Source organism: Diprion similis, chromosome 11 (genome assembly GCF_021155765.1).
Source record: "Diprion similis isolate iyDipSimi1 chromosome 11, iyDipSimi1.1, whole genome shotgun sequence".
In the NCBI taxonomy this organism is placed as follows: Eukaryota; Metazoa; Arthropoda; class Insecta; order Hymenoptera; family Diprionidae; genus Diprion; species Diprion similis.
Window position 1 is genome coordinate 4,990,651 of NC_060115.1, and position 24,497 is coordinate 5,015,147.

Below are 24,497 nucleotides of genomic sequence, written 5' to 3' on the forward strand. Positions count from 1 at the left end.
TCGACCCTATTGAGACGCGTCCATGTTCCCCGGACGTGAAACTGAATTCTTGAACACAACCCCGCCGCATGCAGTGCGCGTCGTGGGCGCGGGAGATCGAGGCGAGAGGGTTAAGCCGAGTCACCTGTAGATCATGAATGTAAATTATCGTGAAATCGGGCCGCTTTATCTCGAACTACGAGCTTGAATTCAAAACAGGACCTCCGGCACTCGGGGTTTTGTTCGTATACCCGCGGCGATCTTCGACGGCCCGGCCGTGATCCGATCAGGGTGGGTCACCTCTCCCGAAAAACCGGGACTGGATCACCGTCGACGAGTCGCCCTATTCCGCCTAGCGATGTTCACCTCTCGTGTACAAAGCCGAGATAAGATCACCAATTATTCGTACGGCGATGGGCTTTTCGTCCTGGCGAAGCCTGTCAATTACCGGACTCCGGCCGCTACAAGAGCATGAGAAATGATCCTGCGTAGATCTCCGAGAGTCCAGTGCGTGCCTGCGTCGTCGTCGTCGTCGTCGTCGTCGTCGTCGTCGTCGTCGTTGTGAAGGGTTTGAAGGGACGAACCGCGTATCCGGCACCCTTCAGAATCGCAGCCTCTTCGAAAAGTCCTCCCGCTAATCACCTTGAGAACCGGGAATCAGTGAACGCGGGTTATATATGTGAACAGCCCGTCAAAGTGTGTATAATTGCGTCTGCACACACGGCTTCGCGGTGTCCGGGTGCCCTTTCCACCTCCTCCGCGTCGCCAACCCCACGTTGACGCCGGGCCGCAGGAGCCGGCCGCAACCGCCAAACATTTACATTTCTTGTTACCGTCGAGCTGGAGGGTGCTGGCGGGGTAGCCGACGCGGTCCCTATAGCCCGGGTGAAAATGTCCCTCCGAAAATACGCTTCGTCGATTTATCAAAACGCAGAGTATGCTTGCGGATTAACGTATCGTACTCGCGTTTGCTCCCGCGTATATCCCATTTAAATATAAACCCACGGGATCGTCTATACATACATTTAATACCTAATTCAGGAGTGTGTTTATTGCTGGATTTCTCCTCATCGTCCGGACCAACGAATTCAAGGAACTCGCGAATAATATCAATCTGTACCTTTGATCGTGCCAAAATTCCGCAGCCTTGACAACCCGTCGATTCCTTGCGCATTGCGCGGACTTCCAACCTCTCTCTGGGTTCTCTCACAGACTCCCTTTCTCCCCCCCCCTCTCTCTCTCTCTCTCTCTCTCTCTCTCTCTCTCTGCACGTTTAGTTTGTTAACGGCACTGCGGCGACGCCGAGCTCAGCCGCAGTCGGTGCTGATTGCTGATTATTCACAGACGCTAAAATATACACGGAGGGTAGCAGCCGGCTGTCAGACTGACGGCCACAGCAGGATGTGTGCACCCGTGACTGATACAACATTCTCATATATATATATATATATATATACTCAACATCGAGTGGTTTTCCTTTTTTCTTCCATCGCAGAAAGCAATTGTGTCACCATTTCCATGTCACTTTCATTGCTGGTTCAAGAATTACAGACAAAAAACGGTAAAACGTTGTCGCAATTGATTTACTGTTTCAATTTTTACACCTAGTTACATGAACATCAGCGGGAATATAATTAACCATTGATATTCTTAACTACTATAATCGCAGTAGTAGTACAGTATTGTAAAAATATGCTAAATAGTGGGAAAGGATCGAGAGGAGAATTACATAGTAAAAAAAAATTGTGTTGAAATAAGTATCGTCATTGACGAATTTTCTTCACTTCTCACCGATTAACAGCATACGCTGAGGAAAATCAGAAGATTGCCATCACTAATTCTTCCTCTGGCTACCCAGAGATACTAATTTAACGTTAGAGTGGTGAATTAATAGGCCTATACAGCGGAGGGTCCTACGAGTCGTAGAGCTGCATTCTAGAAATGTTTCTCTGGGATGTTACGTCGGTCTTTTTGAGAAAAGTCTAAATGCAGATAACGGTTGTTAGTTTTGTCTCATTTTTCTCCCGGTTTCCTCGTGATTCGAGAAAGCGTGAAGCAAGAGGTGTGGGTGATTTGGGTACGAGACGAGGCGTTTTTAAAACGTTTTCCAAAGGTATTCAAGCTACTCGGAATCGTGATCATCGATGGCTAATTACTATTCCTTATTCGTATTGCGATTTGCATTTACCGGTCGTTAGGACGAGAGATTCGTAGATGAATATTGTTAATCTTGCTTCGTTACCGGTTCGTAAATAAGAAGCTACACGGTTTAAAAAACGAAGGCTCTGCTCCCGCCTGCAAACGGTGACTAATTTTATTTATCTCAAAGACAAACGAAGCTACAATTTAGACTTCGGTTTCGCCGGTAATAATCGTTGCGTCGAAAAATACGTACGAAATAGAAAGTGAAATTTATCTCCCTGATTTTCTTTCCACCAAAATACACGGAGAATCGGCATCGAAGCTCACTGATTAACCATCCCACGTGGTCTATCGAACCTTCTAACGAAGCGATGTTTTTTCTGTTTCAGGTGAGTGTCCGCATCCTGCGTATTTGTCTAGGATTTTTCACTAGAAAAACATTGAGGGATGCAAGATGTGACTTGGTGGTAAGCGGATAAACTTTTTTTTTTTGATCTATTGACCGATTCGGTGACGGGCAGATGGATCTGATAGAAAATAAAAGGTGAATCTTGACGTAGAAGTCAGAGAATAACTGCCACGAATCTCTCGGATCAATTTATGAATCCCTTAAGACGCGCGTCGGGCTTTATAAGTGCTACGAAAACAACCCCTAATCGCTTGATATCCGCCTATCGGGGGATCAGTATCATAGGATGAAAAATAATGCAGAGAATTATGATGATTGGCGATATGAAAATCCTTCAAGTAGAGTTTCAGAATTTCACGAATTACTTGCTACTTGTTAATACTGGGTGAATGAAATTCAATTTTACATTTCCACCAAAAGTATGTTAGTTCATTCAATTATACACACAACGCCCCGTAGAGTTAGAATTGAAATTTTATTTCATCAGAAGTAGTGAAAATAATGAACAAAAATATTCATACAGAGCTACAGGAATGTAAGTTGAGCATCAACGAGTATCGGAATTCATTGCCAAATTAATTCGTACACACCGGATTGATGAATTAGCAATATAAATGAAATTTCGGAAGGATGCAATTTAATTTTATTAAATTTCGCGTAGCTTGAGGCAAGAAACAGTGTATAGGTACATAAATTATATCAAAGATCCTTGAATTTCAAATACTTACTACAACAAGTCCAAAAGCAATCCATTTCATCTACAATAACTCGAATCTCCGTATTATTGTATGAAAATTTTATCGCTTCTTACACAAAAGCTGAAGTAGATACTTTGTCGAGACTACGCGTACAGAAAAATGAGCAGCCGGAAAATGAAGGCGGATCTACGGGGGAGTGTTGGTCAATATAAAAGTCTGTCAAGGGTCAGAAAAAAAAAAAAAAAAAAAAAAAAAAAATGAAAACGATTGGAAAAAGTGGCGAGGTAGGGAAATAACGTTGGTTGTAATATGTTTGTGTGGGTCCAGCGTTTACCTGAACATAAGTATCACGTGCGTACACACAGACAATGAGCATAGCGGATGGGAAAGGCCGAGGCATGCATTATTCAGCGTAGTATCCAGCCAGCCTCCCTGCCCCACGCAGAGTCCCCCCTTCGCCCCTCCGCCTCGCGGTGTCGCCGTCTTCCCTGCGGTCGTTGGCGTACCTACGTCGCCTCTCCCGCGAGATTTACCCACTACACCAATTTGTACTCGACAATCAGGTCTATTTGTTAAAGAGCTTCTCAGTCCTCGCCGCGTCTGCAGCCGTCCATCCCTCCATCTCTCTTCCGATTCCATCGTCCGTCGTTGAGGGGTCCTGATTTTTCAACCCCCGTTGAATCTCGCGGTCCCGCTGCAGCCCCCCACTCCCACCCTCTAAGACGTCGTTAGTTAAGTGGATTTCGCGGAGAGAACTTTTAAGATATATATATATATATATATGGATACATATATGTGTGTGTTCGTGTCTAACTCCACACAGCCAAAGTCGACTGACCGACTCGCAGAGGTGATGTGGAACTTGGTGGTTAAATCGCCGCTAGAATCGATCCCCTGCAGCAACCATCCTCGTAAAATGCCGCCCCAAGTCTATAAGGAACGCAGAAATACTCTCAAATGTATCCGCGATGCGCGGAACTGATGAAAATCCTCGAGTAATCCCCAAATAATGGCTCGCTTTTTCCTGGGCTGTAAAAAAAAAAAAAGAAAAAGGAAAAAAGTATACACCGTGTGTACGTATGTAGTATGTATACCTACGTTCGATATCGCGGAAGGCAAGCGGAGAGCCATTTGTTCCCCTCCTCTTCTTCCACCTTCCTCCTCCTCCTCCTTCTCCTCAACTGCGTTATAACTTGAATGATTAATCCTTTTTCTCCGATTATCTTTATCCCTCGTTCGTGGTTTTTTTTTTTTTTTTTTTTCATTATTTCTCGTCGTCTCAATTGCACGTACATACGTACACAGCTGCGTATCTTACCGAATTCCGTTCAGACTTTTGCCTATCGTTTTGCGATGAATCATCGAAGTCTTATCCAATATCTACTGCCCTTTAAAATGGAAGGAGAATTTTTTTTTTCTTCTTCTTCTTCTTCTATCTACTCTTTCGGGAGGCTGGAGAAAAGGGAGCCGGAGTCGTTCGAGACGGGTCGGCGACTGGGTTACTTGGTATTCCAGAGAAACTTTGGCGATGCCCTGGCACAGGCCAACTATCCGGCGCCACCCGCGCCAGTCCCTCGACTAACTGAGTTTATTTCACCCTTCGCCAAACAAATATTTGCGATAACTTAAAACGAAACCTAGACCCGCAATTTCCGAAAGTTCTCTGTGGTGTACAGAAAAATACAAAAAGAAAGTCAAGGAAAAGGAAAAAAACAACCACAAACAAAAAAACAATGAAAAAATATTAGATGGTGAACAAAGAAATCACATCAACCAATCGCGAGTGCAGCTTACGTACAACTGGGTACCCGCACGTATCTCTTCGGGGAGAAATCTTTCTCTGCATGTATCGTTTCGGTCTATTGGGAACCTCGAGTCAAACTTCTTTCGCACGTAGGTATCGTGTCTGCAATCCGTTCGGCAAACAGGCGCGAAGAGGGATCCTTACAGTGTTCCGTTTCGTATCTAGTCGGTCCTGAATCGATGAACAAATATCGTGGCAAGGAAAAAGGGATAAGGCGACGGTGTTAAGGTGGGAGTTTTTCAGTTTTTCATTACGTTGCAGTATTCCAAAGAGACTTTCCGGAGTTTACGAAAAAGGGAGCACGCGAGAACACGGTTGTTGAATTACAGCGACTTCCGGATGCGACTGCTCAAGTGCAACGGCAGTATCCAAGCACGTTTTCAAAGTGTATCTTGGGGCCTTTGGCGCGGTGGCTTCTGAGGGAGCTCTAGGTTGGATAGTAGTTGCAGCGAGAGAACGAGCGACTAGTTATTGCATCCGCAGCTCTCCCGCTGTGTGTGCTTACCTAGTTAGTAGTTTTTAATTAGCATGTATTTACGTAATTTCAAACCCACTTAGCAAGTAACTGGGTGGCGAAGCCGGAGAAAGAGAGATGGAGCATTGCTCGCTCGCTCGCTCGCTCTAAACCAGGCTGCGATAAACATTCAAGTTTGCTCAACTTCCAGAGTCTCTTCGAGGATCCGGCGCCCTCAACCTACCACCCTTACATCTATACCTACTACTGCGCATCTTTCCACCAACCAGCCGCCTCGCCGCGATCAGGGTATCTGAACTTTCCAAGTACTTTCGGCTTAAAGCGCTGCTCCCCGCACTTCGGTGAACGAGAACGCGAAATGGGTCTCGGCTCAGGTATAGGTACTCGGTGCCCGTTGAAAATACCAAATTTCGACACTATCGGCGAGTCCGATATTCCGCCCTTTTCCTCGACCCTCGTGTTAAACTTTCTTACAGTTTCTTACCAATTCTTGCGGAATGGAACGGTAATCTGTACCCTGGAGAGGTTTTCCTCGCTGGGATGAGGAGACCTCCTTTTACCTCGCACTTTTTTTCAACTATACCTACCTTGAGAGACACGTGGCGACCGGATTTCGTTGGAAAGAAAAGCTACGCTGCTTTGAAACTAGAAAAATATTTTTGTTTTTCGTTTTATCGAAAGCCAGTGGTGCGAATCACCTCGTGTGAGACGTTTCAAGTTCAGGAAATAATTTGCACCTGCATTATATGCGTGGTTATAATAAGAAGAGAAGCTAAGCGAAGGAAAGAGAGAAGAGAGAAACGATACGGCTTTTATTTAACGGAAGAGCCGGCGGTATTATTTGATGACTGCATGTTGGGTATGGTAAGTAAACGCGGGCTCGCTAAGTGGCTCCGCCAACCGACTGTAGTTATACCATACGTATATGTATACACCCAGCTTCGCAGGGCACGCAGCTTTCCCATAGTCATTAAATACCGAGTTAGTACGGTGCACCGACTCGTAAGACTAACGTCTGACCGTCGTGATAAGGGGAACCGGCCAGAAACCGACCGGAGAGCGAGAGAGACAGAGATAAATGAGGGAGAAGGATAGACGCAGACAGGGCGAGATGGCCTGACCAATTCCACGTCGAGTAGGTACCTCATCAAACGAAACGCTCTGGCATTCAGCTTGCAGGATCTGAAAGCTCTGAAATTACGAATTCGGTTCAATTGAAGAGTGATAGTGAACGGGATCGCTTTTAGTTGATTCGTTCGCATATACTTTTATTGTATATACGTATATATGAAATGGGCCCAGTTTTTCACGACACTTAAAGATGAAACTGCCGAGACTTCGAGAGCCTCGTTATTTGTGAAAGTGAGGAGCGAAGTTGTACGGATACTCTGAAAGATTCGACGAATAACCGATGAATGAGAATGTTTCATAGAGGAGGGATGGTCGTCGTGGGTAAACGGATGGTGTGTATGATAATTTTCGATACAGTTAACGACCGGAAGAAGAAGAGTCGACAAAGATACGCTTTTTCGGGGTTCGATAAAGAAGGTGAATGTTGCTTGGATCATAAATTCATCTCCCCGCGGCGGTTACCTCAGCTTGAGATACTTTCAGCTCGAGGAATTCCAGTAGGTTCCGGCTGTCTCTCTCATCGCTCATTCAGCCTCTCAATTTCCGTCCCTCTCGGCGAGCCTGTTTCCCGGGTTCTTCGGTTTTGTCGTCTGCATTTGTTCCTCGGTGGATATTCCGTTTTATCGAACGAGAGAAACGGGGCGTGGGTTCTTTCTACACTCCCTCGTATTATTTCTGGCTGGTTAGAAACCTATGAAAGAGTAGCGCATTCCGCGTGCGGAGACCCTTTGCAGGATACCTGCGTAATATAAGGTACCTCAGGACCGCCTTCTTCCCTCTGCGCCCCCCTCAACGTCCGAGAGATCGTTTTATTCCGCGTCTCGAATTTCAGACGTTATTATTCACCCTTCTACGCACCCTCCCGCACCTACGGAACCCGCAGCTTTCCCAGAACCCTCTAAAAGCAGTTCTATCCTCGACCTATCCGCACTCACTCACCGAGCTGCTCCGAATTTTCAACCCTTATACACTCTCAAATTTTTCCACGGATAGAAAATTCGCGCGGAAATTGTTCTTTATACGTTACAGAGATACGAGTTACTTTTTTTATCGTTTAGCCCACGATGAGAAATCCAATTCCAACATTTCGGTGATAAGAGATCTCTTTAGAAACTGTTCCCGCGTTTTATTGATATATCGTCTTTATGCATCATTATACATGGACGTATGAACACGTCTGTAGGTAAAGTAGCACTCTTTCTATAAAAAACATGGCTTCCATATAATGGCTGTACTCCATATGCCTACACGAAATTGACGAAATTGAGATTAAATTAATAACCCATGATGGACAACGTCCTTCGTTTCGGTTCAAATTGATTCCACGGAGTGGAATTTAGCGTTCGATTCGAAGAGGAGGACGAGGAGGAAAACGGAAGTAGAGGAAAGGAGCTTACTGGGCTGAAGGTCTCTAACGTCGTTGGCATGAGCCGCGCCCTTTTTCAGGGTCGTTACTTGGATCCTGGCATTAGCAGAGGTCTGCATCCTCGCTATATTTCTGACAATCACGGGTCATGTGGCCGCGGTTGATCTCGACGATCAGGAATCACGATTCCCCGTGGACGACGTGGACTGAACGAGGGATCCAATCGGGGGTTTCATCTCTCCTGTCACATTTGTAACACAGAGCTGCAGGCACCTGAGAGCCTGATTACGTCCGACTCTAATATTCACCCGTTTGTTTATCTGATCGCTTCTGTAACGATCCACACTTGACGCGGCGAGCTGCTACCGGTCCTCGTCGTCGTAATAAGCGATGCGAACGATAGATTCAGGCTGCGTCCTATCCTCTATTCCTCGTCACACAACCTGAACCTCAGGCTCGGATGATCGACCGAAGGTGACGGAGGATCGTCTTCAGGTATCGAATCTCTCGGTGTACGCTCGGCTTCCATTTCGAGATCATAGTTAACCGCAGCGAACCTCCGACGCCGAATGAATCACGTGAACCAATTAGGGATTGGTCCGGGCATACGCGGGGTGACTCGCCGCCTACTGTTGCAGGGAAAGAGTCTGTTCAATCTCCCCGGAGAATAAGACCAGGAGAGTAAAGACGTTATCTGTTCGTATCGGTTGCCAATTGATTTTTAATGATTCCGATATTGTCGGAATCCTTTTATATAGATCAGCATTTCTCAGGGCGTCTTACCATCGGAGTTAATAAATTACCTCGAGTAACGGGTATTTCAATTGCATGGTTAGGTACTGGAATTCTTATCTTAAGGCAAATTTTGCTTCTGCTTTGTCTATTAGATCGTTTCAAAGTCATTTGTTTAAACATGATGGATTATTCTGATATTAAGCGACAAATTCTTCGTCAGTTTTGTTTAAATTACTGTTCGATACCTACAGACTGACACCTATTGATGACATTAACCTGGATACATACTGACGAGTAGTAAAAGAAGTTTGAATTCAACCTCAGGATTCCTCCTCCGAAATGAATTTCGAAACGCAAGTTGAAACGCGCTACGCGATCTTGAACTCTGAGGATTTCATCCCTCCGCCAAGAGAGAGAGGTGGAGTAAAAATTCGTGAGAAATTGTTGTTACCATATCAAAGGAAGCTGCGAATCGACGATGCCTAGCTCACATCAGAGATGAGCGGTCTGGAGGAGCACGTGTCGAATCGAATATAAAAGTTGAGAAATTTATTTAGAACGCAGTGCATGCCCGTTAGTGGGAATTCGAATCTTTGACAGGAAGTCTTAGCCCGGAGGTTCGTCTCTCAGGGGTGCGCCGCCGGAGCAGGCGGAGGCCTGGGGGTGTAGAACGACGATTTAGGGGTTGAAAAGGGGGGTGGTGACGACGACGTCGACGGTGGCCGCGACAGCGGCAGCAGCGACGGCGCACGGCGGCCATGTTAAGTGGCGCATGCGCCACTGTGGTATTCAGCTGTGAGTCGGGTCGAATGCTAAGGCAGACCTCAGTACACTGCCTGCTGCCCGAGGGCAACGTCCGTCGTGTCGCAAGCTCGTTGAGAGGAAAAAAAGGAACGAAGAAAAAGAGGGAAACAAAAAAGCACCACCCTTAACGGAGGCTTACAGTCGTTGACGTGCAGTGCTCCGAACTTCCGTACATTCGTGTGAAAAAGACTCGCCTTGTTCGTGCAGTTTTCTTCCTTTTTGTTATTTGTTTTTTTTTTATTGATTTGGTTTTTCTCCGACAAACCACTCGCCTTTGAATCGCACTTATGAAAGAGGAAAAAAAAATTATCGGTAATTGTGGAACGGAAGCGAAAATTGGCTTGAAAAAAGTTTGTTTTTTGTTTTTTGTTGCGGTGCTTTATCGCTCCCGTTACTTTTGAAAACGAGATCGCAATATCGGAAGCAGTGTGAATCGAAACAGTGCTCGGCAGGATTCTGTGCCACGGAAATAGTGCCTCTGGGATAATAGGTGTTTACCACCCTCGGTTGTTGTTGATACGTAGTATTGTTTCTGCTCTTCGTTCTTTTGTTGTGCTTTTTCTTTCGTACTACTTGTCGTTCGTCGTTGTCAATAGTGGCTCTGAAGCGGGCAATCATGATGGTGCTGATCTAAGTGTCGTTAAGTGGTTTTGTGCAATGAAAACTCGTCGAGACACCCCGACCTTAGCAGTGGACCAATGTACCAACCAGGTATGTATTTCATCCTGCGCCGCGCCCTTGCTACGCCCTATTTCTCTCTCATTTCTCGCTTAACCCTTGTCATTCTACCTGCTAGCTTCACCCACCATCCGAGCGAGACTTCTCCCTTCGTTCCTCTCTCTTATTAGGGACCACCCGCCGCCTCCCCGAGACCCGGTAATCCCCGAACTAATACCTTCTTGTCTTACGCGAGTTCTAAGGGCGGTAATTATTACCTGTCTTCTATTTTTATTCGTATTTCCCTTCACCCTTTTCCCTTTCATTTTAACCCTCTCGAGCTTCCTTGCTTTGAAATTCAACTTACGTCGACCTACTTGTAATTCTCTCGTGGCTCGAGAGGCGGTATTGCCTGCTCGAAATGCATTTCGCGAATTGATAGACCCTCTTCAGTAAGGGATGCAGCGAATAACTTCGGTTAGACTAACCAGTCGCAACCACTTGACGGACTTTTACCTGCAATGGAACTCGAACACTTTCTCTTCGACCTTTTCTTTGCTCTTTGATAAAAATTAGCATTCAATGAGAGCTGCTGCGGCTCTGCGATGTATAATGCGCGTGCACTCGATCCTCGGTGCTTGACACACGTGACCTATGCCTTGCCTTAGGTGGACGTCCGGTGCAAACTGACTCCGAAAATACACGCGTACTGTACGCTAATAAAGCAAGTAACGCGCTATTGAAGCAGCAGTAGCTGCAGTTGTCGGTTTAATGTAGCAGTCGGGTGTGGGTACAGAGAAAAGAAAGACCAGAAATAGAGGGATACGTAAGAAAATAAACGATCGATGTACCCGAAACGTTATTATACCTATACGTATGATGTATACGTATGTACGTTGAAGAATTTTAATGAAAATAAATGCAGCTCGTCTCTCCACCCGACACAATGAGACACCCACTGTGCCTTTGGCTCCCCTTCCGACCAACTCCAAAGGGTTGCGCGATACCGAAATAGTAACGCGAAAATAATGCACGCGCCACGGACGAAACGGCTCAGGAAAAAGCGAGGAGTTACGAAAAGAGAAAGAATTTTCCATCGTCGTTGAATTTCTGAGTTAATGTGACCGAGTCGGTTAATTTCTTATGTTAGACTTCTTCGTTCTAATTTAGAGACCATTTCACCCATGGTCATATCCGGTATCGATCAAATCCCGAATGAACTGTAACCGTGCTTCGTTTTTTCAACCCTGGCGTTATTACATGGGCGGAAAAATTGTGATTGATATATTGAAAGGGTAAATATTGGAGTCGCATAGGTTATTAGAATCGATATTGCGTGCAGGGAATATGGGTAGGTACTTATAATTTACGACGGAGTAACCGAAGGGTGGCCGGGGGGTTGACTTCGTGAAGCAATTAATTACATACAGCCGACAGTTGAACTTTAGTTCATAAATACGATCAACCAGTAACAAGATTCAATTCGGTTGGGTCACCTATTAAAAATACTTAAACTCGATGTGCTTTGTTAACCGGGTTCAATGACACTGTCAGACGAATCGCGACTCCATGTAAATAATCTCACCCGGAACTCCACCCCCGACTACCACCTCGTTCAACAATGCGAGTCTAGCCTCCTCGACTGCCTCGAAACAGACGAAAATGTAACAATACCTACAATTTCGAGACTGCTGCGCGAGGCTCGCTACTTTTTTATACTATGCAAACTGTGTACAACAGTAATGCTTATTAATCCCTTGGGCTTCCGGCTAACTTCTTCTTGGTCTGGAAGAAAATGCTAGCTAGATTCTATACGAATTGTGTGACAATGACTAGCACAACGAGAGGTTGGGAGTCATTGTCACATAATTCGTACAGAATCGAAATCGCATTTTATTTCGGACGGGAAACAATTAAGTTAGCCGGAAGCTCAAGGCGTTAATAAACATTGCTGTACAGCATATATTATTTCGTAGAAATTACACCATGTGTGCGGAAAATTTTTTTTTTATCGTGGCAAATTAGATGATTATAATTCAGTTCCAGCTGAACTTGAACGTCACATTTTACGAATTGGTTGCCGTTATTCACGGCGCAAAATGCTGCAGGTACGTTGATGCCTCGCTACACTTATTTGCAGTGCAACTTGTGCTGCATTGTGCCGTTTTAAATCAGCGCACTGGCCAACTTCCAAGTTTTGGCTAGGAGTTAATAACCGAGCTGAGAGCTTCGAGACGCTTTGTTTTATTATTTCAATTTTTTTTTTTTTCACTCTCGCCTTTTTCTTTGCAATACGAGTGTTGGTTTCTTCTTTTTTCTTTTTTGCACGTGTCCACCTGTGAGTAATCAAAAGTATTAATTTTTTCCCCTCTATGCTGAGTGGCAAAACCGTTTTAAAATTAGTCATTGCAGAAGTAATATGACCATGTATCTGCAAATGCAAGAACAGTAACCGTTTATTTCTCTCTTCGTATAGTTTTAACTTCCATGCATAGCGCGCTACGTGCTCGTAAACGTAAATAGAGGTCTTAGTTTCGACGTGAGTTTATATCAAGCAGAGAAGTTAATTTGCCCACACTGTGAAAAGTGTGTAATACTAATGTCCGAATTCGTCTCTGAGAATCGATAAAGCCCACGACGTTTACCCTTGAATGAAAAACCGACTGAATTGTGAAGGTAAAATTGAAGCGACGAAGGGATTATTGATTAAACCGATCGGCTGAACAGGTACTTGTTGTGGTTTTTGGAAAAGCGTATAATAACTAAGAACTACCTCGATGCTCGATTTTTTTTTGCCTGAAAATTGACTTTGATTCTTCGTAAACTAATCATAAGCTCGGCGAATACATAATGTCGATGATATAATATCACGAAAAAGAGAAATAAGTCTTTGATTAGTTTTCCTTTGACAAACCGCTCGCGTGCCCTAAATTTCCCCAGCTTCTCTTTCTTCGGAAAATATCGTTGAAGGCTTTGTGCACCTGGTGTGATGATATACTGCAACAACATCTTTCGTTAGGTTATTCCGGGCATTGATTTACTGTAACAACGGACGCGGAGCAAAGGATGATCTATGAGCTCGATAAAATACCGTATTGCCAATTTTCACTGAGGACGTAACTCGATCCCTTTGCTTAAAGACCGAACGTGAATACCTCGAGCGTGATTCTCTTGATCGATGTAGCTGCTTGGATCGATATGTAATCATCGTAATACAATGAAGCCCTCGTCTGACGTAAAGTGAAACGGTGAAGCGGCGGGTAAAACACCCAGCATCTCGGATTTTCGGATCTCTGCGGGTTTCTCCCTTAGGAGGACGAAAGTCTCTTTGTTTCTATGCTTTCTAATTTGTTAAAAGCTCGGAATAAGAGCCGAGACATCCTGACAACGCGACACCGAGAGAGAGTCGCGGCGCCAGCTGGTAAAGTCGCGGAAAAGCTTAGTTTACACTCGGCGATGAGCCAGCATCATCGTTACATCAAGTTACATCCTCAGTCTATGCTTGATTGGTTAAATTTTATAATAAATCGTGTTCTCTATGTTGAAATAAATTCCCGCAAGATTTTTAAAACAACAAAGTAACCATCGTTCCCACGACTTCTATAATATCGTCAAGGGACTTTCCTCGTAACTCCATAAACCAGCCAATTTCGGGGTAAAAAATCACGCATCTCTTTATTTGCCCCGGTTACCAAGCTTCGATCTAGATCATAGATCCACTAGCGAGCGATCTGGGGTGTAGAAAGCTTTGCTCCACCAGCTGGCCTAAAACCCCGTACTATTAGCTGCGGCAGGGTTCTAACCGCGCCCTTACTGCACGTCAGTGCGTGATAGAGCTGATAGGCATTATCGAGGCCGTGGAGGTCGGATGTCACGTGGCTCAGAGGCTGACCTGTACTGGCGACGAAGACCAGAGCTTGACATGCCAGGGCCCACCACACAGCTTCAGCTTGCGACGCGGTGTTTCCCCTGCAAGCTGCACCCCGGCCGTGCGCAGCCCTCATCGTCCCGCGGGAGAGGGAGGGGAGAGAGAGAGAGAGAGAGAGAGAGAGGGCAGGCAGCCCCTCTCCGACTGCACGATGTGGTGAAGTGACCACGGCATGCATGGAGGACGCGGAGTGAACGCAGATTGTAACGTAATACGAACGTCGTGGTGATCCGAGTAGATATAAGCTTCCTTTCACTGGGTCTTGGCGACGTCTTCTCTCTTTCCGTTACGTTCTGTTTCCTCCAGGATCGTCGAGCTCCTTATTGCAGCCGTTTCAATCCGTCAGTTAGAGTTAATCCCGAAACCCGTACCCGGTAAACGTTATCGAACTATCGGACCGGATTTAACGAATCGACGATTAATTACGATGGTTCGGACTGCCCAGATTTTTATCACTCCAGGCACTCCGGGTCGGTGTATATCCACCCTATTTTACTGCGATCCTCGTTGCCTCGCGCGCCCGTTAATTCATGAACTCGTTTCTCCACGCTGTAACGTGCGTAGCTCATTCAATCGGTCACTAGGAAAGCCGTCTGAAACGGAGATGCCGATAAGCCTGGTGTGTATTGGATTCTAAATGGGTATCTATCTGGGATCGCCCTTATATTGATTAACGCAACCGCTGATGCAGCTTCGCTTTTGGCCCGCTTACCGAGATCAAGACCTTGACTTCACGCTATCATCTATACGTCCCAAGTTTATACACACACTGGATCTCGATGAGAATAGAAAATGAACGATTTTTATTCGCATCATGATCCACAGCTATTCTTTACGGAGTTCGTGTTGTGGACTGACTTTTTTTTTTTTTTTTAAGGTAGTTTGACGGAAGAATTTTCGACGCGAGTCTATGCTAATACCGTCAATATCGTACAGACGAGCGCGATATTCCTTCTTGGACAGTGGCGGAATGGAATGCATATTTTATACCCTGAACATATTGTTTCAGGACATCAGCCGACGACGTAATAGGAAAATTCTCTGCTCTTATATTGCATTGCAGAATAAGAAGAGGGGAAATATCGGTGATAAAAGACGCACGGGAAGGAAAGAGAGAGGAGATGCACACAGATCACCCGATTATCTCGATTTAACAAGGGTCGCGATTATTGTTTGGGGTAATTTTCGTGCGAGCGCGATACGATATTCAAAGCCCGGCGTGATTGGGACGAGATTAATCCCTCCTCGTTGAATCGTAAATCTCTAAACCGGAAATAGTAGACTATCTGCGGTGGGAAGGGGGAAGGGGTTGCATGTCGCGATAACAACGCGAGGGAAGTTTATACGGTCCAGACAAAGGAGAAGAGAAACCACAAAATTGCTAATCTGACTTCAATGAAGAGCCGGTTTATTATAATACGAAATACCCGTATATGCATCCATATACACGCGCCTACATATCGTGTTTTGCGAAAAGCGAGGTGTACCCGGGCTAATTGAAATTTGGCAACCCCATCTGCATATTCATGCGGCACCAATCCTCGGTGGTGAAGAGACGACCTGAATGCGGCGTTCGATGCTCTCGGACAAGAAACTCGATATTTGCTTGAAACGACTGTTTTTACGGAATTCTAAAACGATGTAGAACTTCATAAAGTTCCATGAAACTCAACTCTGGCCGGACTTTAATTGCCGACTTATGACTGATTCATGGGGACGGACGGCAGGTGGCGAATCGATGGCGGGATACGGGAAGTTGAAAAAAGTCAAACTATTATCCCATAAAAAATGACGAGATGTTGAATAATGCATGCATGCATCGCGCAAGTCGGTAAGCAAAGAGCCGACGCATATGTACACGCGTGAATATTCCTACACTCGGTGGTCATGAAACCAAACCTAAACAATTTTCCCGTCATATTTTCTTCGAACGTGGTTTTTACACAGAAAGAACAAATCTGATACGATCCCAATAAGGAAGTTGAGTCCTTTGGAAGTGTGAAAAAATTTCATTCAAACGAATTGAAATAGTAAAATGATCAGCTGATTATTTGCGGTTGCCAATTACCAAACTTTGTTATCGCGACGCTGATTGTTCTGTAGGTAAACACGCGTAACGGAGGAAATGTTGTAATCCGGGTAGTAGAAAAACAAAAGCGAAAACAATTTTTCCCGCTGCTGCATTCGGTTTTAGTTTGGGAAACGGATTTGAGTATCTATACGGAAGCACACGAATGCATAAAAGTGTTACACATTTACGCTTATATGCGGGCACGGCTTTCGTGGACGGATTAATTTTTCCAACGGATGAACGAAACAAAGGGGGTGAAAATAAAATTGAAAACTGCCATCCGTCTGCCTCGTCCGCGTCAGAGGAGATCATGGCTGAGCGTGAAAGAAGGATCGACAGTTTTTACCACGATTCGTTGTTTCCAGGCTCGTCTGATGTGGTGCAAACAAATTTTTGTACCACCGACTCTGCTGTTCGCAATTACTCTCATTTCTATCAATTAAACCAGCCACAACGTGAAGTTCGCTTTCATTCACGGAGTTGATATTATCCGGGCGAACTCTCCCGTCGAAAGGGAAAAGAATACAAAAACCGAGGTGGTCGTACGCTTCGCAAAACCGCAGGGTAAAAGTGGACTTTGAATGTTGTTCGAGGCACTAACCAACGCTTTGTGCGGAAACCAAAAAATAAAAAAATACAGACTGAATTTAATCACGTTAGCGTAACGAAAAATTGGGTGGAAAAATTATTAAACTATTTTGGAAGTTTGTGAAACAATGAAAAATATGTTTACGTTTTGTTTTATTATGGTTTACCGACAATTCTGAAAATTTTTTGAACTACCGATTATTTCGAAACGTAAATCATTACAATCGCGTTATCATTTTCAATCTCATAAAAAATAAAAACAACCATTTCTGCGGGTATCGTTGCGTTTGAAATCATGGATGACGTTTGATTCGTCGTAGATACGGTAGATTCTTGACAGACGTTTGATCCGACCGAGCAACGGTTCATTGTCGTCGCTACTTACAAGCATTAAGTGGCTCAATCTCTTGTTTGCGATTGTCGGGGTGCGGAGGGAATTGATTTGGTCCGTTGGCCAGGGGCGAGATTGGAGGGTCGGAGGATCGTTGGGTTTCACAGAGCGCCCCCGAGGTTCGTTAGTGACTTTATAATAATGAGGGGTAGGCGGGTGGCTATTGCGCTCGAAATACGCGGTGCGGGATTGGAAAAATGAAATCGTCCCTAATCACTGCTCCTCGAAGCGTGCAGGAAGGAGACCGCGAGCAGGATAGGAGGAAAGAATTGTGATCGGTGAAACGGAAACTTTGCATTAAAATTTATGTTTGAGTTATATTCAAAGAGCGAGTGGTGTACAATGTCGTAAAAGGTGAGCATACCAACCCCCGGGATTAAAGTCAAAATTCAGACATCGAGTGGATCGACCCAGCTGACTGCCAACTAGAATCGTGCGCTGCGGGGTCAGCCTAGAATTCTAAATTCAGAAACGACCAGAGTCCACTTTCTCGTTTACGTAACACCGAGTCAATGTTTTGGTTTGCGGCTCAACTGGTTTAATGGATATTCGAGGAGAGTCCAGGGCCGGCGGGTGGCTGGGATATAGGTATACGTGTTTCGGAGCGTAACCCGGGCGAAGTGCGCCAAAGTCCAGGTTTGCCGGGGTGAGCTTAGCCACGGTCACGGAACATCGACGCTGCCACGAGTCCTGAACCTAAGCCCGAGCCTAGAGCTTTGCCCTCCAGCGGAAGAGAGCGACTCGCGCTGTAAACCTAATCCTGAATGGGATTTGCTAATCCAGGGTTGCGGCGTCGGTCATTATTCGGTGTCGCGTCGTCCCGGGGCAGGCTGACCTGCGGGACCAGGACCTCCTCCGGGATCGCCGATATATCGCAGGCTTTTCTTGGTATTTTTTATATTTTTTTTTTTCTCGTTTTTTTCGAAACCCGATGATTTGCAAAGTGGCTGCAATAGCTGTGACGCTAGAACCTCTGGATTTTGACGGTGCGGAAATCGAGTGGGAAAATGAAAGAAGAGTCGAGGAGGGGGGATCTAACGGTACGGGATAGGAAAATGTTAGAGAAGTTTCTCTCTTCTGGACAAATGAAGAAAGTTGGAAATTTTCGGAACGCCTAGTGGGGGCGGGGGTGCGTCGATACCGGAAAGCAGCGCACGTACGGCGCTGGCGAATCCCACCCCCACAGGAAGGCCGCAGGAGAGCGCTCACAGCCAGAAACGTTGTAAATTAGACTCGGGTGGTTCGGACCCCCCGTAAACCTTCGTAAACCACCCTGAACCACCCCGAGAATACGCCTGAACCATTTCGAACCCCTCGAACGAGCCAGCGCAGGCTTCTCTCTCCCCACGGACCGGCAACTAAACTCGGCCCTTAGCCATTTTCCCAGACCACGGTAGGAATGTACACCGACGCGGGTTGCGTGGTCCGGATGTGAAGAACGTGTGCCTGATCCGCCGGATCACGAGCGCTTCCGGTATATGCCGAGGAAAAAAAAAATGAGCCGTGGAATAAATACAATCGGAAGAAAGAAACGCGTGTGCTTGATTCCGCGGGGTGGCGGAGGGCGCGTGTATATATATATATATATATCAGATTTAACCTCAAACTCGTGGATTTTCTACCGCACAAGTGAAACCTCGGAGGTAAAGGCAAATCCCGGAACTCCTGAGGGCAACTTTCCCGGGGGTTGTTGGCTGGCCGCGCAACTCCGCTCCCTCGGCGGCATGTCGAAGTAGGTACATACCCATGTACACAGGCAGGAGGCCTCCCCGTGGACCGATGCATAAATAACTATATCGGTGCTTCGACGAGAACACCCAACACCCTCCACGGTTATCGCGAAGAGCTGCATTACGCCTCTCCGCTGCATGTGCACGTCGTGATCGATAACCGCTGCCCCCGAGGACTCCGAGGATCCTGCGAGACTCGAGTCGAGACTCAGGCAAAAATCTTGCCGAATTTAGGGCGCCTCGAATAGATTGAAAAATAATGCAGTTCTTGGGACTCTGTGGTTTGCATCACCGTATCTCGTTTCATGCAGACGGAAATAAAGACTCCCGTATCTCGATAATTTTTTCAACGTAATTTTTATGCGCTGAATTATTTTTACGAAGTAAAATCTTTCTCGCTGAATATATGAAATCGTGGAACACACTGAAATGTTACATGCAGACCTAGATTTTACCTCTCGCATAGAGGGAGAACCTGATACTTTATGTATTTTTCCGAGATACATTCACAGCGCATTTCGCTTCTCGCTTCTCTGCATCGGCGAACAAATCGACTCACATCTGCGGCACTCAATATTCATGTGACACGGTACTGTGTGCATTAGGTACGTATTCATTTTTTAATGCTACATGTGTATATTTTAGTACAAATGTTTGGATATGTTATTTCGCGTTTGATACGCGATACCTCTGCTGAAGTATTTTTAAAACGGGTGTACGAATTTCACCGAACGGTTGATTGTCGAGTTAAAGTTGACGAGCGTTGGAGATACGGATCATTTTTATTCATGAATAGTAGCAAAGTTCATCGGTGACGGATTCGTGATGAGGCACCGGCGATCGCGTAATCGTATATGTTTTAAAAGAGAAGAAAAAACCAGTACCGGAAGTAAAAATTGACCGCGAAAGAGGATCACCTCTGGTGTTTCCTATTACCCATAGTTAGAATTCGAGTTGGCTCAAGATTGGCTTACTTAACCACGAGTGAAAAAAGATCAACCGCTATACGTGGTTCTAGAGAAGCGAATTCAACACCGCTGTGAGGCTCGAAATCCGCTTGAACAAACGACGCAGGGCCGGCCGGTGAAACTTTGCCGTGAATCCACACGTGGATTTGCCACACCTACGCTTCCTATGTATTTCCGCAAACGAATAGGTACTATATATATTCTAAACTCACACCTGGTCGCCTAAGCACACCGACGCGACTCGGGTTACACTGTTGCTTTGAATTTAATTACTGGAAGTAGTAAAATATGAATGCCATTCGTTGGCTGTGAAGCTAGCTACGCTGCCAGACGCAACAAGGGTGGCTGCAAGAGCCGGGGGAAGAAACGCAGGGTGCGATTCTAGGGTACGTAATAATACATATACCTACAAATCGATAGAAGGTGGATATAAAAATCAGCAGCGTGTTCAATAACGGATGATTCCAGGCGAAAAATTGCATCTTCAAAAAACGATCGTAGAAAAATCAACCTGATTTTCGGTGAAACGGGTTAAAAAAGAGTTGAAACCTTAATCTAATGTCGCGTTCTTGTATACCTCGAACTCCATAACGAATTATATCACCGATAAAGTCGCCGGACGACATTCTCCAATCAGAAAATCTCAAGAGTTGCTACGGAGAAGTATTTCCTCGATGTGTCCTTGAGCCAATCGTTAACCCTTTGACCTAGTCTCGAAGACCACTGTGCCAGGAGAAGCGAAAGCGTCGATGAGGGTCACCGGTTACCATGGGAACGCGGTGGGAATAAAACGAAGGGACTTCTGGGAGCCGGTCCCCCGTGATTATCGGGAAATGCTTGCACGGTCACCGTTCCCCGTGCCCCGTGATTCCTTTTCTCCGTTCCTTGGCTCCCGGGTTTTCACTCCGTCGATCGGGGATCCCAGTCTTCAAAAGTACCGCGGACTAACCACGTGGCGCCGAGATGCTTCGAAGGACAGACTCCCTTTCCCGCAGCAGCAGTCCGGGCACCCCGGACCAAAGATAACAAATCCTGAAACGACGTGCCTGGAGCTCGGCCCATAATCGTCATCTTATACCAACGACGACGACCCCCTACATTATACCTCGTCTCGTGTCGCTCGTTTTAGTGGAGCAGCCAGTCTGGTTCAAACACGTCATTTGAGATGTTGTTTCAACTGCCTGGATTTCCGTTACCTACGAAAAATATCCACGATGGACAAAAAAAAAAAATAAGTTCGTTATACGTTATACGTCGGGAGTGGTTTCCTCTTCGGTCAGATCATGGGAACCAAGAGAAGAAAGAAACTATCGTCGAGTTTCGAGGCTTGGATGAGAGTATTTTTAAATTTGGTAGAAGAATTGAACCTTTACGTTTTCTACCTTTTACTGAATCTTTTTCTGCAGCAAAGCGACCATGTCGACGAGGAGCATATTTTTAGTGTCGCTGGATTCTAGTATCAGGGTCAGTTTTTTGCTCGCCGTAGGCCTCGTCCGTTTTAATGGGATTTAAGTGTTCCCTCAGAAAGGTTCTTATCGTTTTGCCTCTCCCCGACCCTTTTACTCTCCCCCGGGTAGCTGTCCCTTTCTCTCTCACTCTTTCACCCTCCGTACGGCCACCCATAAGCCGTGCAGCGCGTTGTTGGATTTGAAGAAGAGACTTTGTCTGTTCGAGAACCCGAAAACCAGGTATCGTCTACCCATTTTCTGAAAAGCGATCCCACGTTGGATACTCGTGCAGGTTACGCGAGCGTTGATTACGTCTTCCATGATTACATAATTGTCTCAGACTGTTTATCCACCCAAGGGTGTTCCATTGTGCCTATCCTTGGCTCGCCGGTTCTCGGAACGAATCAATCTCCTCCGACCATCGAGATGGAAACGTTTGTCGTGGCTTCTCAGGGTCTAATGGACCGATATCAGCTCTCCTTCCCTGTCACTCGCTCGCTGTCAAAGCGAACCGCTAAGCTGCCAGTTCCAGACCTTTGCGGCTTACTGTCGTCGTCGTCGAACAAGCAACAATATACCATTTAACCAATATAACGAATAATACGCTGTACTCTGCAGAACCGGCGGAGATCCGTTTTGTACTAAACTAAAACCGTGCACCTGGACGGCTAATTCAATGCTACGCCGGACACAAAGCTGCAAAACGCTACATTGGCACCCCATAAGATATATAGAAAAATATTGGCGTCAGAAATTTCCGTAGGGATAATGTCTGAAAGGATGTATTACTTTCATTTGCTCCGGAAACATTTCTTTCCCAGAGGATAATTGACTGAGGAAGTTTAATTTTAAGGTGAACAACAATTTTTGTTGAAGGAGTAAACATTTATTGGATGTGTATGTCTGTCGCGGTGGTTATAATATCACGGTATTATATCTGGGAGGGGAAAAAATATTGACATCGTTTTTTATTCCCCGCGACGATTCCGATCAGGCTTCAATATTAAGGTAATTTATTTCCTAGCAACTTCGAGCATCTGCGATAGGGTGAGTCGTAGGGGTTCTTGATGTAGGGACCGGTTGACCAGCAGCGGGTTCTATAGGTGATACCAGACAGGTGATGATCGATCCCCCCGAAGGGATATAATAGCTACCGAGGAAACGGAGGACCAAGGAAGCCTTCGGGACACGAAAATGGCGGGGGATGAATTCGGGGTGAATTATTATAACCGATGAAGGAGAAAATTTATGCATATGAGGGATGCGTTTTATCGGTGAAATCGAGCAGTCCTGCGCGTTACGTCGTCGGCAGCTACGCAGTGTTTTATGCTTTCCTCTTTATCTGCATTAGGCACCGCGTCGTAAAGATTCTCGGTCTATTCTTGGACCGGCTTTAAATTGCTGCCAGTACCTACACCTCCGCAGCCTGCATAGCCGTACAAGACTGAAGACCGCCGCTCAAAAAGGCGATACGCAAGATATAGGAACCAGTCGTTTGTATCATAAAACCGAATATGGTTACCGGTTGAAATTTGATGCAATGTATACGTTATAAATTAGCATAAATCACGAATTTCGTGCGGCAGTAACACTCTTTTAATTACCGAATACATTCGGTCATTTCCTCGTTCCGTCGACGTGATATTGCGGCAACTGATGATCGATACCACGTGAATGAAATTTGGTGATTGAACAATAAAAAGAGGCATTTATTTTTAACGATCTATATTGCACCGAGTTGTCACTTTGCTCCGTCAGTTTATACGTGCGAAAATAAACTCCATTGCTTGAATGCGCAATTTTCTAAACGAGAAAAGAAACTCACCGTGTTTTAACTAACGAGTAATTCATCTTCTCTCTGACGCAGGGAAAATAGTAAAGAAAACGAAGCGACTGTAGCTACGGTGGAATAACGAGCGGGTCTTGAACGTGGAAAATGGACTCTGACTTTGCCGCATGAAAAACATACCTTGTTTTATCGCTGCACGTTTAACGTTATCTCTACCCCCGCTACGTTACTTCGCCCCGTGACCATCCGGTAATTACGGATCCTCGTACGTCATGTATTTCACAGACTCCGAGGGTAGGTGGCACGAAAACAGCTAAAATACGCCGGATCTGATAAAGCTTATTCATTTCCTACAGTCCATATTTTCAATGTTTCGCGTAACTTGATTATAAATTTAGTCACGACCGAACGACCCGACCCACCGCCTGTCACGCGTGTCAGGCGTGTAAAGTCCACACTAACGCACGCCTCGTATAACCACCTAGACACGGTGCCCAATAATTGACGGTGCAACCCATCCATTTCCACGCCATGCCGCTGCTGCTACCCAGCTATCCATTGCTTTTCATTAAATCAACATTTGAGAACGCGTTACTTATGTAAATAGAAACCTCGGGCTGCAACTAACGCGTCCAATCCCGAATATGATATACGGAACTAAACGTATTCGGCAACCGCGATGACGTTTTTTAGAAAAAAGAGAACGCAAAAAAGAAGCCTAGATTCTGTGTTTTTTTTTTTTTTTTTTCGTTCCTTTCGATCCAAACACTTTATCGGAGTCTCGGCTGATCACTCGTGCCGTAAATTGTTATCGAGACTGCACAGTGTCTCTGTTAGTGTGAAAAGAAAAAGCTTTCAAAGGGGAACCGCGTGCTGCGATTATCTGATTGGAATAAGTCATCTGCTGTTGCTGTCTATAAAAACTCGTACAAAGCTCTGCAGGATCGTTTCGGCCGCCATTGAAGATCCGTTCATATGCATGGCAGACAGAGAGGTCGAACGAGCTACTCCCATGGAGCGAGATAACAAAAACAAGAGCACGGTGCTCTGCAACAGATGCTGCAGAGTCCATCCCAACGTTGTGTTGCAGAGGGCCTGCATAAGACTATCCATCCAAATCGTTGGTCGACGCATGCCGCGAAATTAAATCCCCGCTGAGTCTGATCCACCGCGATAAGGAAAACCTACAGCGCACGTGCCGTAGACTTTGGGAAAAAGCACCAACCGATTTTCCGCTTCACCATATGCCGGCTGCTTTCGCTTTTGACGCCGGATTGCTTTATCCAGCATCGCCATCCGATGGGGTTTTGGGAACGGAGCTGTGGGGTTAGACTCTTTGATTAATCTGCACCACTTGAGGTTGGTTTTTGACGCGCAGGTTTGA

The 24,497-nt window shown here is 45.7% G+C and overlaps 1 protein-coding gene across 5 annotated transcripts in view; it reads left to right on the forward strand.

Moving 5' to 3' along the window:
• Positions 1–24,497, forward strand: part of LOC124412512 (teneurin-m) — a 336,307-nt gene that overhangs the window by 211,129 nt on the left and 100,681 nt on the right. Inside the window, exon 1 of one of the 5 annotated variants that reach the window (XM_046892443.1) lies at positions 10,113–10,254. The exons of the other annotated variants lie outside the window; for them this stretch is intronic. Coding sequence (XP_046748399.1) covers positions 10,242–10,254 — 13 coding nt within the window. The 5' untranslated portion in view covers positions 10,113–10,241. Of the gene's footprint in view, positions 1–10,112; positions 10,255–24,497 lie in introns of those variants that run through there. 5 annotated transcript variants of the gene reach the window in all.